Source organism: Bubalus bubalis, chromosome 3 (genome assembly GCF_019923935.1).
Source record: "Bubalus bubalis isolate 160015118507 breed Murrah chromosome 3, NDDB_SH_1, whole genome shotgun sequence".
Lineage (NCBI taxonomy): Eukaryota > Metazoa > Chordata > Mammalia > Artiodactyla > Bovidae > Bubalus > Bubalus bubalis.
This window is the reverse complement of record NC_059159.1, coordinates 1984050-1997247: the sequence shown is the minus strand read 5'-3', so window position 1 is coordinate 1997247 and position 13198 is coordinate 1984050. Positions and strand designations below refer to the sequence as shown.

Genomic DNA, 13198 nt, shown 5'->3' with positions numbered 1-13198 from the left:
ATGTCCTGTTCAGTGTCAGCGGCCTCTTCTGTTGTTCTCATCAGTCAGTCAAATGGTTTCTGTTTTACTGAAGTATAGCTGATTTAGCGTTGTGCCGATATCTGCCATGCAGCAGTTCCGTTCAGTCGCCTGGTCATGTCCGTCCCTTTGCGACCCCAGGGACTGCAGCACGCCGGGCTTCCCTCTCCAGCAGCATGACTCAGTTATACACACATATGCATTCTTTATTTTTTACATGCTTTTCCATTATGGTTTATCACAGGATGTTGTATATAGTTCCCTGTGCTCCAGTAGGACCTCGCTGTTTATCCATCCTGTGTATATATTTTTATATATGTATATAGTTTGCTTATTACCAACCCCAAACTCCCAGTTCACCCGCTCTCTCCCCACGTCCTCCTTGACAACCACAAGCCTGACCTCTATGTCTGTGAGTCTCTAGATAAGTTTATTTGTGCCATATTTTAGATTCCACACATAGGTGCTACTGTGCAATATTTGTTTTTCTCTCATGACTGACTTCACTTAGTGAAATAATCTGCAGTTGCATCCATGCTGCTGCGCATGGCATTCTTTCGTTCCTTTTCGAGGCTGCACATCCATCGTACGTGCGTGCCCCATCCTCTCTATCTGCTCCTCTGTTGATGGACGCAGAGGTTGTCCCTTGTCTTGGCTGTTGTGACTACTGCTGCCCTGAACATAGGGCTGCATGTATTTTTTTTTTGATGATAATTTCATCTGGGTATACGCCCAGGACTGCAATTGCTGGACCACATGGTAATTGTCCTTTATGTTTTCTGAGGAGCCTCCATACTGTCTTCTGTAGTGGCTGTACCAGCTTGCATTCCCACCAGCGGTGTAAGAAGGCTCCCTTTTCTCCACACTCTCTCCAGCATCAAATGATTTTTTTAAAAAAAGAATAAACAGATGAACTTATAAACCCCTCTTGCATGCTGAAGAAGGGCTGTGGCTGAATGGTCGTTTCTCCCTCCTTCAGCAGTGGGAGGAGGGTCGCAGCGGCAGGCAGGTGACGCTGACGTTCGCTGTTCGATGCAGGTGGTTTTCAGGGACAGCGGAACACTTCCGACACGACAGGCAGACAGCGGCTTCAGGCATCTGGGGTACTGTCCACAGGAGGACGTGCTGTGGCCCGACCTCATGGTCCGAGAACACCTGGACTTGTACTCGGCCGTGAAAGGCCTGACCAAGGAGGAGGCTGCTCTCAGCGTTTCAAGGTGCAGCACAAAGCCTCCAGCACGCGGTTTGTAGCTGGAGGAAGGGGGGACACAGAACTTACTCAGGAAACATGGAAAGGAGATGATGAACCGTGCCTCTAACTTCCATGCAAATAAAATGATTGAAAATCTGAACGAGAACCAAGTCATGACACGTATTGTTTGGGGCTCTGTGAATGAGGCTTCATGCACATCTCTCCGACTGAAAGTGCTGGGGTGCCCTAGACGTTTTGGGCACGGACGTAATCAGAGTGCTTCCCGCAGGCTGGCGGACGCGCTGAAGCTACAGGACCAGATGGCACTCCCCGCCAAGGCCTTACCCGAGGGGGCCAAGAGAAAGGTAGGACCGGGCCGCCCCCCGCCCCCGCGCGTGCCCAGGCCAGCGCCAACGCGGCTCCTTTCTGTTGCAGCTGAGCTTCGCACTGAGCGTCCTGGGGAGCCCGGCCGTGCTGCTCCTGGACGAGCCGACCACAGGGATGGACCCCGAGGGGCAGCTGCAGATGTGGTGAGGGGCGTCATACGAAGTATCGGTGCCAACCGTCTGAGTCTAGAGCGATGGCTCATTGAGTTTTCATGTTTTCTCCACTAACCTTTGAGGCTCAGACCCTCTATTGTTTGATTCACTGAAACTCAACATATTGATGGCTCAGATGGTAAAGAATCTTCCTGCAATGCAGGAGACCCGGGTTCTATCCCTGGGTCAGGAAGATCCCCTGGAGAAGGAAGGGCAACCCACTCCAGTGTTCTTGCCTGGGGAATCCCGCGGACAGAGGGGCCTGGTGGGCTACGGTCCATGGGGTCACAAAGAGTCGGACCCGACTGGGCAACTACCACTCACTCACTCAGATTTCCTCAAGGAAGGCAAAAATTGACATTTTAAGAATCAAATGGACTCTTGAAGGCACTCGATCGACTTCTTTCTCTTGCTGGTCCTCCCGCTGCCTCTTTCTTCCTGATTTGTTTTTCAGTTGTTGAAAACCCTGCAGTGTGGTGTTCTCCTGCTCTTCAAACAAACACCGAGTCAGGCACACTTTTAAGACATCTGCTTTTCATTCTAAGAGCCTGTTGACGTGATGATATAATTACCTAACACATGACAATTTTTCTTCTTTCTCTCCAAAGATTTTTTTTTTCTTGCAACGTAATCTAAGCATTCTCTGTTGAGCCTTCCTTGGTCATTCCCGTTCATCTATTTTCCCAGATGACTTTTGAAGTGCAAACAGTCCCTTACTCTGTCTCTAGGCAGGCAATCCAGGCCATTGTTAAAAGCTCGGCGAGGGGTGCCCTGCTGACCACCCACTCCATGGCTGAGGCGGAGGCCGTGTGCGACCGCGTGGCCATCATGGTGTCCGGGAGGCTGAGGTGGGTGCCTGGGTGGCGCGCGGACCCCTCCCCCGCATCCGCAGGGGCGGAGAGCCCAGGAGGCGTCTCTTGTCTTTCAACTCTTCTTTCCCTTCCCTGGACCAGGTGTATCGGTTCCGTTCAGCATCTGAAAAGCAAGTTTGGCAAAGACTATTTACTGGAGGTGAAGGTAAAGGCGCTCACCCTGGTGGAGCCTCTGCACATGGAGATTCTCAAGCTCTTCCCCCAGGCTGCTCGGCAGGAGAGGTGAGGGCCGCCCCAGGTGCGAGGCCTCCAGCACTCACGGCCTCCGCTCGTCCAGAGGGCGGGAAGAGGGAGCCCCGGCGGCCTGTCGGTTACAGACAGGCTGTGGAGGGGCCACTAGGAAGGAGGAGGGGCCTCCCTGGCCGCCCAGCCATAAAGAGTCCGCCTGCGATGAGGGCTTTGATCCCCGGGTCGGGAAGATCCCCTGGAGGAGGAAATGGCAACCCTCTCCAGTATTCTTGCCTGGGGAATCCCATGGACAGAGGAGTCCGGCGGGCTACAGTCCATGGGGTCACAGAGAGTCAGACACAACTTAGCAAATAAACAGCAACAAGGACGCACAGGAGACAGACAGCAACTGAAAGTTATTCTCAGTGAGTGTTTCGTGTTAACGGGTGGACAGTATGCATGTCCCTGTGTGTAAACTGTGGAATGACAGAGATTAGGGGGAAAAGTACAAGCTTGATCAATTTAATGGTTTTTTTAAATAGACAATGAAAATTCTGTATCAGTCTATAACATTTTACCAAATACGAAATTACACCAAGAGCTCGAACAGACTCACATGCCTCAGAAAGGCTGACTTTACCTTAATGGGGGTTTAAGATGTCCCTGGGGATTCTGCAGGCGGGAACGCTGGAGTGGGATGGTTTCCTGCTCCAGTTGGGGTTTGGATTTATCTCTCCCACTGACTTCTTTGGCCCCATCAGCTCTTAGTCACAGCCCACAGGCTCTTCCCTGACTCACGTGGACTCTTTCCTGTGGCCCGCAGACTCTAGCTTTGGCTCGTCGGCTTAGTTGCTCCTAGGCATGTGGGATCTTAGTGCCCAAATCAGGGATCAAACCTGAGCCCCCCTGCATTGCAGGGTGGATTCCTAACCCCTGGACCACGGGGAACTTCCCTGACTCTATCTTAAATTAATTGATTATAAATCATTTGATCCTCCCTATAGTTCCTTTGGGCTTTGCTGGTGGCTCAGATGGTAAAAAATCTACCCGCCATGTAGGAAATCCAGTTCCTATCCCTGGGATGGGAAGATCCCTGGGATGGGAAGATCCCCCTGGAGAATGGAATAGTTCCTTTGAAGTTGTGTGAGGTCAGCTGTGAGTTACAAATAAAGATAAGCAAACCCAGGTGAATAGCAGACTGAGCCGGAATTTCACTGAAAGGTGTACAAGGTTCTTACAGTGCTTGAGGCCTTTTGAGGAAAAAGTATTAGCAAAGGAAGATGCAAATGAATGAGGGAATGACATTAAGGGCGGACTTTAAGGCTGAGCAGGTTTGGCCGGTGGAAGGATGGGGATGAGAGTCACTCTTTTGAGAAAACATCACGTGTAAACGCTCAAGTCAAGAGTAAGCTCTGTGCGCAGAAGACGGAGAGAAAGCTCACATCCATGATGTGTAAAGAGATGTCTGTACATTTGTTCTCTACCTGTGTCCCTGTTTCTGCTCTGCATATACGTGTCTGTACACTTGTTCTCTACATGTGTGTCTCTGTGTCTGCTCTGCAAATAGGTTCATCTGTACATTTGTTCTCTATATCTGTGTCTCTGTTTCTGCTTTGCAAATAGGCTCATCTGTACCATTTTTCTAGATTCCACATACATACGTTAATGTACGATATTTACTTTTCTCTTCAAGGGGGAAGGGGCTGTGGGGTGAATCAGGGAGATGACTGATAGTATGTATAAAATAGACAATTAATGAGAACCTACTGAAGATCATGGGGAACCCTACTCAGTGCTCTGTGGTGATCTAATGGGAAAGAAATGCAAACCAGAGGGGATAGTATGTGTATCCATATGAGGCTGATTCATTCTGCTGCACAGCAAAAACCAACACAACAGTGTAAAGCAACTGTGCTCCAGTAAAAATTAACTTAAAAACCCCTGAAGACATAATAAATAAAAAGGAGAAAGTTATTAAGTGTGTGTGAATTTAATTCTTTTGAGAAGTCTAAAGGAGAAGGACCAAAGAATGCTCACTGAATTGTGCAACACGAGGTCCTGGATGAACATATTTGGGAAGGCTAGAGGTCAGGGAAGAATTTTTTAAAGGGAGAGAGCGATACAAGTTTTAATTCTTGTACAAAAGATCGAAAACAAGAAAATTTGATTAAAAGGTTCCAGGGAGCATAGAAAGATTGGCTTTTGAGAGGAAGAAATAAAATATAAAAGAAAGACACCACAGGCTAAGTGTGAAAGCATATCAGAGTGATTTTTCAGAATTTATGTTGAACAGTAAGTTACGGGCAAGCAGATTTTTGTCCTAATCAAATTTTTATGACGAAAGATAATTTTTTGGCTCAGATTCATACTTTATCAAATTAAACTATTTGCTTTTTATTTAAAGGAAACTTTTTTAAAATTCTTGGGTTATTTTAGCTGTCAAGGCCTTCCCAATATTGTAATGTTGAAGGATAGTAACTCTCACTCTTTCCTCCTCCCAGATATTCGTTCGTGATGACATATAAATTGCCCATAGAGGACGTTCACCCTCTGTCTCAGACCTTTTCCAAATTAGAGGCAGGTGAGTTTAGACTGTTGAAACTTAATGTACTGTAAATATTTTCATGTGGAATGAATATCACATAACTTCAAGTACAAAATGTATAGCATCAGTCAAGCCTTGGAAAATTTCCCCTGGAATAGTCTTAAAAATCTTAAAGGGAATGCATGGGCGACCCTAGACTTGGCTTCACATCACCCAATTCCCCCTCTGCTCACGAGGAAATAAGTCAGAACACTCTGTCCTGGTTCCCTTGCATACCATTGGAGCATAATTATCGTTGTGGCATCCCAAAGAACACCAAGGCGAGCTTCTGGCAGCTCCGGGTTTGTCAAAGTCAGAGGCACAAGGAGCAGAAACTTGGAGCCACAGATTCAGTCTAACTGTGAATACCTTCTACTCCACTGATCCGTGTGCTTATATCGGTGTTGGGACGACTGAAAACACGCAGGGACGAGACTGGCGAGTCAGGGTCGGAGAGGCGATTCTGAACTGGTTTCAGAGGCGCTGATCACAGCTCACGCTGGGTGTTTCTGGTACCTTGACATGTGAGAAGCATGGCGTTTACTGAATGGGGACCGGCAGGGAGTACACTCCATGGATCTGTAAATACAGACTGAAGGAGCAGAGCCTGAGGTGGTTAGATGTATCACTGACTCACTGCGGGAGACAGTGAAGGGCGGGGAGCCTGGCGTGCTGCGGTCCACGGGGTCGCAAAGAGCTGGACACAACTTAACCGCTACACAACAACAAAGCGATGCTCAGCAGTTGATTTGGAGGCCAAAGCACACAGGCACAGAGACTCAGAAGGCTACACGCTGAAATAGCACACACGGTTCTCGGTAACGAGAAGGAGGCTTACAGGTCATTTACACGTGAATGCAGTGCTCTTTTGACTAGCCGTATCAGCACTCTTTAATTTATCCTTCAAGAAAATTCAGTTTACTTGGCCCATATCTTAAAGTATCTCCTGGATTCGAAATTGCTGTTAACGTTGCCGGCTTTGAAAATACTTCTGATGACAAATGTGCCGGTCCTAACATCAGCCCCTTTACTCGCAGTGAAACAGGCCTTCAACCTGGAAGAATACAGCCTTTCCCAGGCCACCTTGCAGCAGGTGAGGTTTTCAACCCTCGAGCATCAACCTAGGGCATCTTTGTGTAAGTCTCTGGGTACTCCCACCTTTCAGAAACACCCTGACATGGTCGTTCCCTTCTTTATTTTCTCCGACTTAGGTATTCTTAGAACTCTCCAAAGAGCAGGAGCTGGGGAATTTGGATGATGCCGTGGATACGACAGTCAGATGGAAACTTCTGCCGCAGGAAGGGTCCTAAGACCCTGAACCTCCTCGTGTCAGATGTGAGCTCTCACTGCATCCTCAGTTCCCGTAACTGTAGAAGAAGCTCTTGTTACTGAAGTTAACAGAGCATTCAGTAGTTTAGACATTCAATAATGGTTAAGGCTTTTATATTTTTTTATTTGATGTGGACCATTTTTAAAGATCTTATTGAATTTGTTACAGTACTGCTTCTGTTTTATGTTTGGGTTTCTTGCCCCTGTGTCACATGGCATATCTGCTCCCGGGCCAGGGATGGAACCCACACCCCCTCCATCGGAAGGAGAAGTCTTAACCACTGGATCTCCAGGGAAATCCTGTGATTAGGGTTTTAAATGGCTTTTTAAATTTTAGAATGGAGAGCAGAGGCAAAGATAGGGAAACGCAGCAGACAAAGTTAATGTAATCAGACGCTACACTGATCAGGCCTGTTTTGTGTTTAATTCATAAATCACATGATGTTAACATGTGCTGTGTTGTTCAATAAGGCTGACTGCTCAGCACGTGTTACAAATAAAATCTTGTAGGCTTTTTAACCCTAGACTTTAAGCTTTAATCTTTTTAAAGCATTATTTACTTAAGTGAGTGAAGTTGCTCAGTCGTGTCCGACTCTTTGCGACCCCATGGACGGTAGCCTACCAGGCTCCTCCATCCATTGGGTTTTCCAGGCAAGAATACTGGAGTAGGTTGCCATTTCCTTCTCCAGTGATTTACTTAAGTACCAACTTAATGTGATACGGACCGTCAGAAGATCTAAAAAGCTGATAGATAAAAGGACACAGCTTTTAGACTTAATCATATAATCTGATTATAAAATGAATAAATGCTGGTTTCAGGGTGTATAGAAATTATGTGAGTGAAGATAACAGGAATCTGTAGTAAAACCACAGTAAATATTTTGGCTGACTTATGTTCAACATGCTTTTCAGAAATACTTTTTCGAAGTTGGCATCAGTGAGCCTAGTAATTCTTTATATTTCTCACTTACCATTTCCGGGATGTCTCCCATGTCGTTATAACCCTTCTGCATTCTGTAGCAACTTCATGGCATTCCTCTGGTGATCTACCATGTCAGCCTTTTTCCTGTTCCCTGACAGTCTGGTTCCATGCACATTTATAAATAAAGCTGGGATGACCTGCGTTGAAGTCTCATTTGATATAGTCTTAAGAGTATGGAGCTCAGATATCAACTCTTAGCTCTCTGCTCTGTGAGACTTTGCTGTCTGTTCTCTGACTCATAGAAAAAGTCAGTGTCCATCCTCGGCTTGCAAGCCAAGGAAGCAATAGGAACTTTTCATCTCAGGCTCCTTGACTCTGACTTTGCTCACCTGCTGATCTCTCTTATCTGCTCTGTGGTCAGCTCCTTTGTCTCCAGCTTGGCACTGACCTAGAGGTAAGATTTGTCCCCTTACCTAGACTCTTACAAACGGCTCTTTCCACCACTATTGGGGGGATTTGTTTCGTGGCTGTGATGGATCATCACCATTGGTCAAACGAGGAGCTCAGTGAAGAGCAGCAGCTTCCTCCTGACCCGGGAGAGTGCTCAAAGTGTGCGTAAAAATTTGACATGTATTTCAAGCCAGATGTTATTTCATATACATTACAGTTAGTCCCCTAGACGTGAATGAGTTCCATTCCAAGAGCATGTTCGTACATCCAATTTGTTCAAAAGTCCAACACAGGTAGCCTAGGTACCCAACTAACACAGTCATCTGTACAGTCCTGTACTGTAGCAGGTTTATAATACTTTTCACACAAATAATACATTAAAAACAAAAGTAAAGCACTTTTAATCGTACAGCACAGAACGTTGAAAAGTGCAGCGGTACAGTATGACAGCTGGCACACAGGCTGCCATCAGTGAACGGGCAGGACGAGCCACTGACTGGGGACACGGAGGAGGGGACGGCAGAGCTGAAGGGTCGCCAGCAGCAGGAGGCGGGGGCCGAGCTGCAGTGCTGCCCACGCCTGTTGGTGGCACAGTGTCTGGTTCCTTAAAAGAGGAGCCCGGCGAAAAGCAGCACCCGCCACTGTCCACAAATGTTCTCACTCCAGTCGGATGGGAAATGGTCAAACGAGATGCAGCAAGCTGGGCGATGTCCTCGGACGCAGCTATTTGCCAGCCGACACCGTCAGCTGTCAGAGAAAGTCACCTCCTCTAGCAGATTTCTTTAGCTGCTTTGAGCAGGGTGCCCTGGACTTTGACTTTGTAAATTTCCTGCTGCTTTAAATGGAGACCATGCAACTCTGCTCAGCTTCATTCCTTCTGCCCTTACAATGGTGCCTTTCCGGCCGGTGCCCATGGCCACAGAGAAGGCATGGTAGGACCACCAGGAAAGCACAGTTTGGGAATAGTAGGTAGAACTTCTCCATGTTTTCAGCACAATGTCTTAACTAATTGCAAAATCCTCACATCCTTGGGGATTTCATATTTCACAAATGTCTACGCCTGGTAGCATTTCCTGGGTTCCTGGGTTTCTCCAGTGGCAAGAACTGGACTCACACTTGCTGACTCAGGTAAGGAGGGGCTTGTTGTAATCCCAGGCGTAGCCCAGAATAGCAGCAGGCCTCTAAGAGCCGTCCTGAAGGTCTTCCTGCAGGCAGATGCCCCCGTGTGTCCCTGACTGGGAGCATGTGCGGCCTCAGTGGCGCCCCCCAAGCCTTGCTGTGCATCATGACAGGCTGACCTCCTCCTCCAGGTGCCCAGCTCAGTGCGTCTGCACCCAGCCTCCTCCTGCTTAAAGTCCTTGTTTACTTCAAGTCTCACCTTACGCCACGGCCTCCTCTGTTCCTCCTGCCTCCTCGCCTCTCTCCGTGGTCCTTGGCTTCCTCTGTTTCCCGGTTCTCATCCCAGAGAGCTGAAGCTTGAGGTTGGCTTTGCTTCTACTTGGACTATCTCTACAACCAACAGCACACAGGCTAAATGCGAGGCCTCGGATCCACCGTACAAATGACGGTCAGCCCTCCGTTAAGAACGACCCTGGGGCCTTCCCTGGCAGTCCAGTGGCTGAGACTCCGTGCTCCCAACGCAGGGGGCTCAGGCCCCATCCCTGATCAGGGAACTAAAAGTTTGCACGCCGCCACAAAGATCAAAGATTCTGAGTGCCACAACTAAGAGCCGGAGCAGCCAAAGAAATGAATAAATAGATGTTTTTTAAAAGAAGCGCCCTGGCCTTGTGCCTCCAGAGGGCAGTGTCCCCTGAGGCAGCTCTGAACCACTGTGTTCATCATGTTCAATAAAACCCATCAGAGTTCAACTCCTACATAGAGTGTGTGTCCGTCCACACAGCCCTCCCTCCCATTGCAGATGCATGAAATTTCAGGTGAAATAAGACAAAACCACTTCAATACCTTAAGTTCAATAAGCTTCAGCCTGTGTCGCAGGGACCCAGCATCATACTGAACCCAGATATCAACCACCAAGAGTGCGAATAGAATGTGTGTGCCCACCTGAGACGCAGTGGTTTATCGTGGGTGAGAAGCAAGGACTTAGGACGATTCTGCATGAAGCCGGCTCCTGTGAAAGGCCACTCAGGCTGGGGCAGGGGACGCCCGCCACCTGGGAAGCTGGTCCAGACACTGGCTAGAAAAAAAGTCCGAACTGTACTCAAGTGGCAGGACAAGAATTTATCCTATCCATGGGGTCCAGGAATCCCAACTGAAAAAGCCAACCTGTGTCATCAGAAACACGAGTTAACAAGTATTGGCGAGGATGTAGAGAGACGGGAGCACCTGTGGGCTGTGGTGGGGACCTCAGCTGGGGCAGCTGCTGTGAAAAACAGGATGGAGTGGCCTTGAAAAGTCAAAGCCAGAACAATCGTATGATCCAGCAAGCCCACCAGAGGTTGCAGATCCAAGGGAACTGAAAACAGGATATTAAAGAGGTGTCTGCCCTTCCCCGTTCACCGCAGTGTCATTCACAAGAGCAATGATGAGGAAACCACCTGAGTGCCCTTTCGCAGATAAAGAAGGTCACACACACACACACACACACACACGAGGAACACTACTCAACCACAGGACAGCGGGATATCCTGCTGCTCGTGGCAGCATAGAAGGAACCTGAGGGCATTATCCTAGTGAACCTAGAGAAAGACAGACCTGTGTGATCTCACTTAAATGTGGAGTCTAGGGAAGCCAAGCTCACAGAAGCCGTAGAGCGGTGGTCTCCAGGGTGGAGGGTGGGAGAAATGTGGAGACACTGGTCAAAGGATGTAGACTTCAAGTTATAAATGAATACTCCTGGGGATCTAATATGCATCAGGATGACCTTCGTTAACAATATTACATTCTTGGCAGTTGCTAAGAGGGTAAATCCTAAACAGTCTCACCACAGAAAAGAAATGGTAATTATGTGACGTCATGGCAATTGCAGGACGTTGTGTTAGCTAACACACATCATCATTTTTTGATACAGGAGTGTATCAGATCAGCACTTTGTATATCTTAAAAACGTACACAATCCTGTATGTCGGTTACATGTCAATAAAGCTGGGGGGTAGTCAGCCTAAAAGGGGCCAGTGGAACAGCTAGGAGGCACAGGAGGTCAGGCAGACAATAAGGTTAGGCAGACAACAAGGTCTGTGCAAAATGTGGCTTGTTCCCAAAGCAGCAGGAGAGCCGACCGACACAGAGGCCTCTCTGAAAAGAGAGGAAGCAGTGAGATGGCAGGCTGGCCGGAGGCAGAGCTCACGGGCATTGCCAACAGCCAGATGTTCGTAACACGCAGCGTTTGAAGCAGAGCAGATGCTGATGGGTTGAATACAGAAGCCAGTGCCTCTGATGATGTAGCAGGATGGCTCTAGATGGGACTGAAAATGCTCACGGTCTCCATGGAGCACTGAGCTGAGCTCCCTGTGCTGTGCAGGCTCCCGCTGGCTGCTTTACACGTGGCAGTGCTCATAGGTCTGGGGGTGAGGGTGGGAGGGAGCGCCACGAGGGAGGGGGTGCGTGTACTCACATAGCTCACTCACGTAACACAGTACCTGACACAGCGTCGTGAAGCAACTCTACCCCAGTAAAGATATAAAACGAATGGCTGCGGATAAAATGAATGGACATTTACTGCCTAGACATTCTCACTCCATCTGGTTTTTAAAAATTGGTGTAAAATATATGTATAAGATTTGCTTGAAATAAAGTAGACACAGGTATTATAGGAATAGGAACATTTATAGGAAATACCTAGAACAGGCAATTTCACAGAAGTGGAAAGAATAATAAAGGTTCAGGGTGAATGGGGAGTTAACAGTTTCAGATTTCCTGTTTTGGATAATGAAAGAGTTTTGGGACCAGATAGTGATGACCACTGCATGACACTGGGAATGTGATGAATGTCATGGAATTGCACACTTAAAAACGGTTCCGATCGCACATTTAATCCTGCTTTCTAAAATACAATTTAAAATAATTCTGACATAATACATGATTGCTATAAAAAAAATCGTACACTGTAAAGCCGTCTAAGCTATGGAAATTCTCTTGCTTAGTTAATACATTTTTCTATCCTATACATGTAGGATAATAGAAACTCACTTGTTTTGAAATTGTCTTATTTAACAACATACTATGAACATCACACCTTCTCATTTGATTGTGTTTGTATGTCATTGCTCGTGACGCCTGTGTGTTAGTTCAGTGTTTGGATGTACCCACAAGGTTTAGTTGGAAATTGATTGAAAGATATTTAGGTTCTTTCTAAACCTCCCTTTGTAAATAACGCTGCAACTAAGGCGGTTGCTCGTGGTCTTTGGTGACCGTCCTCCTGCTCCCTTGGAGTCTGTTGCTGGAATGCCTGGGTCAGAAGTTTTGTCGGTGGCTAGGCTTTCAGCCTGAGGCTCCCCGGAGTGTCTCAGGTACTCTGCAGACAGGTGCCCGACTCTCCATCGAAGTCAGCCCCTCTACAGCAGCAGTCTCCCGATAAAGGAAGGGATTAGAATCTGCTGGCGATCAGGACAGCTCAAGTGCCCATTTCCAGAGCTCACTTTGCTGTGTTTGTTGTTGTTATTGTTGTCTAGTCGCTCAGGCGTGTCTAACTCCTGCGACCCCCTGGTCTGCAGCCCGCCAGGCTCCTCTGTCCATGGATTTCCCAGGCAAGAATACTGGAGTAGGTTGCCATTCCCTTCTCCAGGGGATCTTCCTGACACAGGAATCGAACTCAAGTCTCTTGCATTGGCAGGCAGGTTCTTTACCACTGAGCCAGACCTTTATTCTATTTGCTATAGATAAAATGAAAAAAAGAAACCAAAAAAGATGGCATACATAGATTGCCATCTCCGATAGATGAACGGTGTGATCGGTGGAAAGGGAGTGGCATACATAGATCGCCGTCTCCGATGGATGAACGGTGCAATCGGTGGAAAGGGAGTGGAATTTGAAAACCCCTGTTCTGTTCTCCCTCCTTGGGGGAGATTCCTGGAAGCATGAGCAAGCTACGGGGACGTCCCACCTGGCACTGAAGCGAGGTGCTAGGAAAAGAATGTTCCTTCTCCCAGGGGCATGACACTGTATTTC

At 47.7% G+C, this 13198-nt stretch overlaps 1 protein-coding gene across 8 annotated transcripts in view; it reads left to right on the top strand.

Moving 5' to 3' along the window:
• The window catches only part of LOC102413990 (ATP-binding cassette sub-family A member 10), a 54358-nt gene extending 46533 nt beyond the window's left edge, over nt 1–7825 (top strand). For 7 of the 8 annotated variants that reach the window (XM_025279363.3, XM_025279361.3, XM_025279365.3 and 4 more), the window contains 8 exons: nt 1057–1235; nt 1500–1575; nt 1646–1740; nt 2478–2597; nt 2703–2843; nt 5291–5370; nt 6411–6466; nt 6585–7825. In XM_025279363.3, the coding sequence (XP_025135148.3) occupies nt 1057–1235; nt 1500–1575; nt 1646–1740; nt 2478–2597; nt 2703–2843; nt 5291–5370; nt 6411–6466; nt 6585–6683 (846 nt within the window). In that variant the 3' untranslated portion in view covers nt 6684–7825. The remainder of the gene's footprint in view (nt 1–1056; nt 1236–1499; nt 1576–1645; nt 1741–2477; nt 2598–2702; nt 2844–5290; nt 5371–6410; nt 6467–6584) is intronic. The other variant, XM_025279364.3, reaches the window with a different exon arrangement.
• The last annotated feature ends 5373 nt before the right edge of the window (nt 7826–13198 follow it).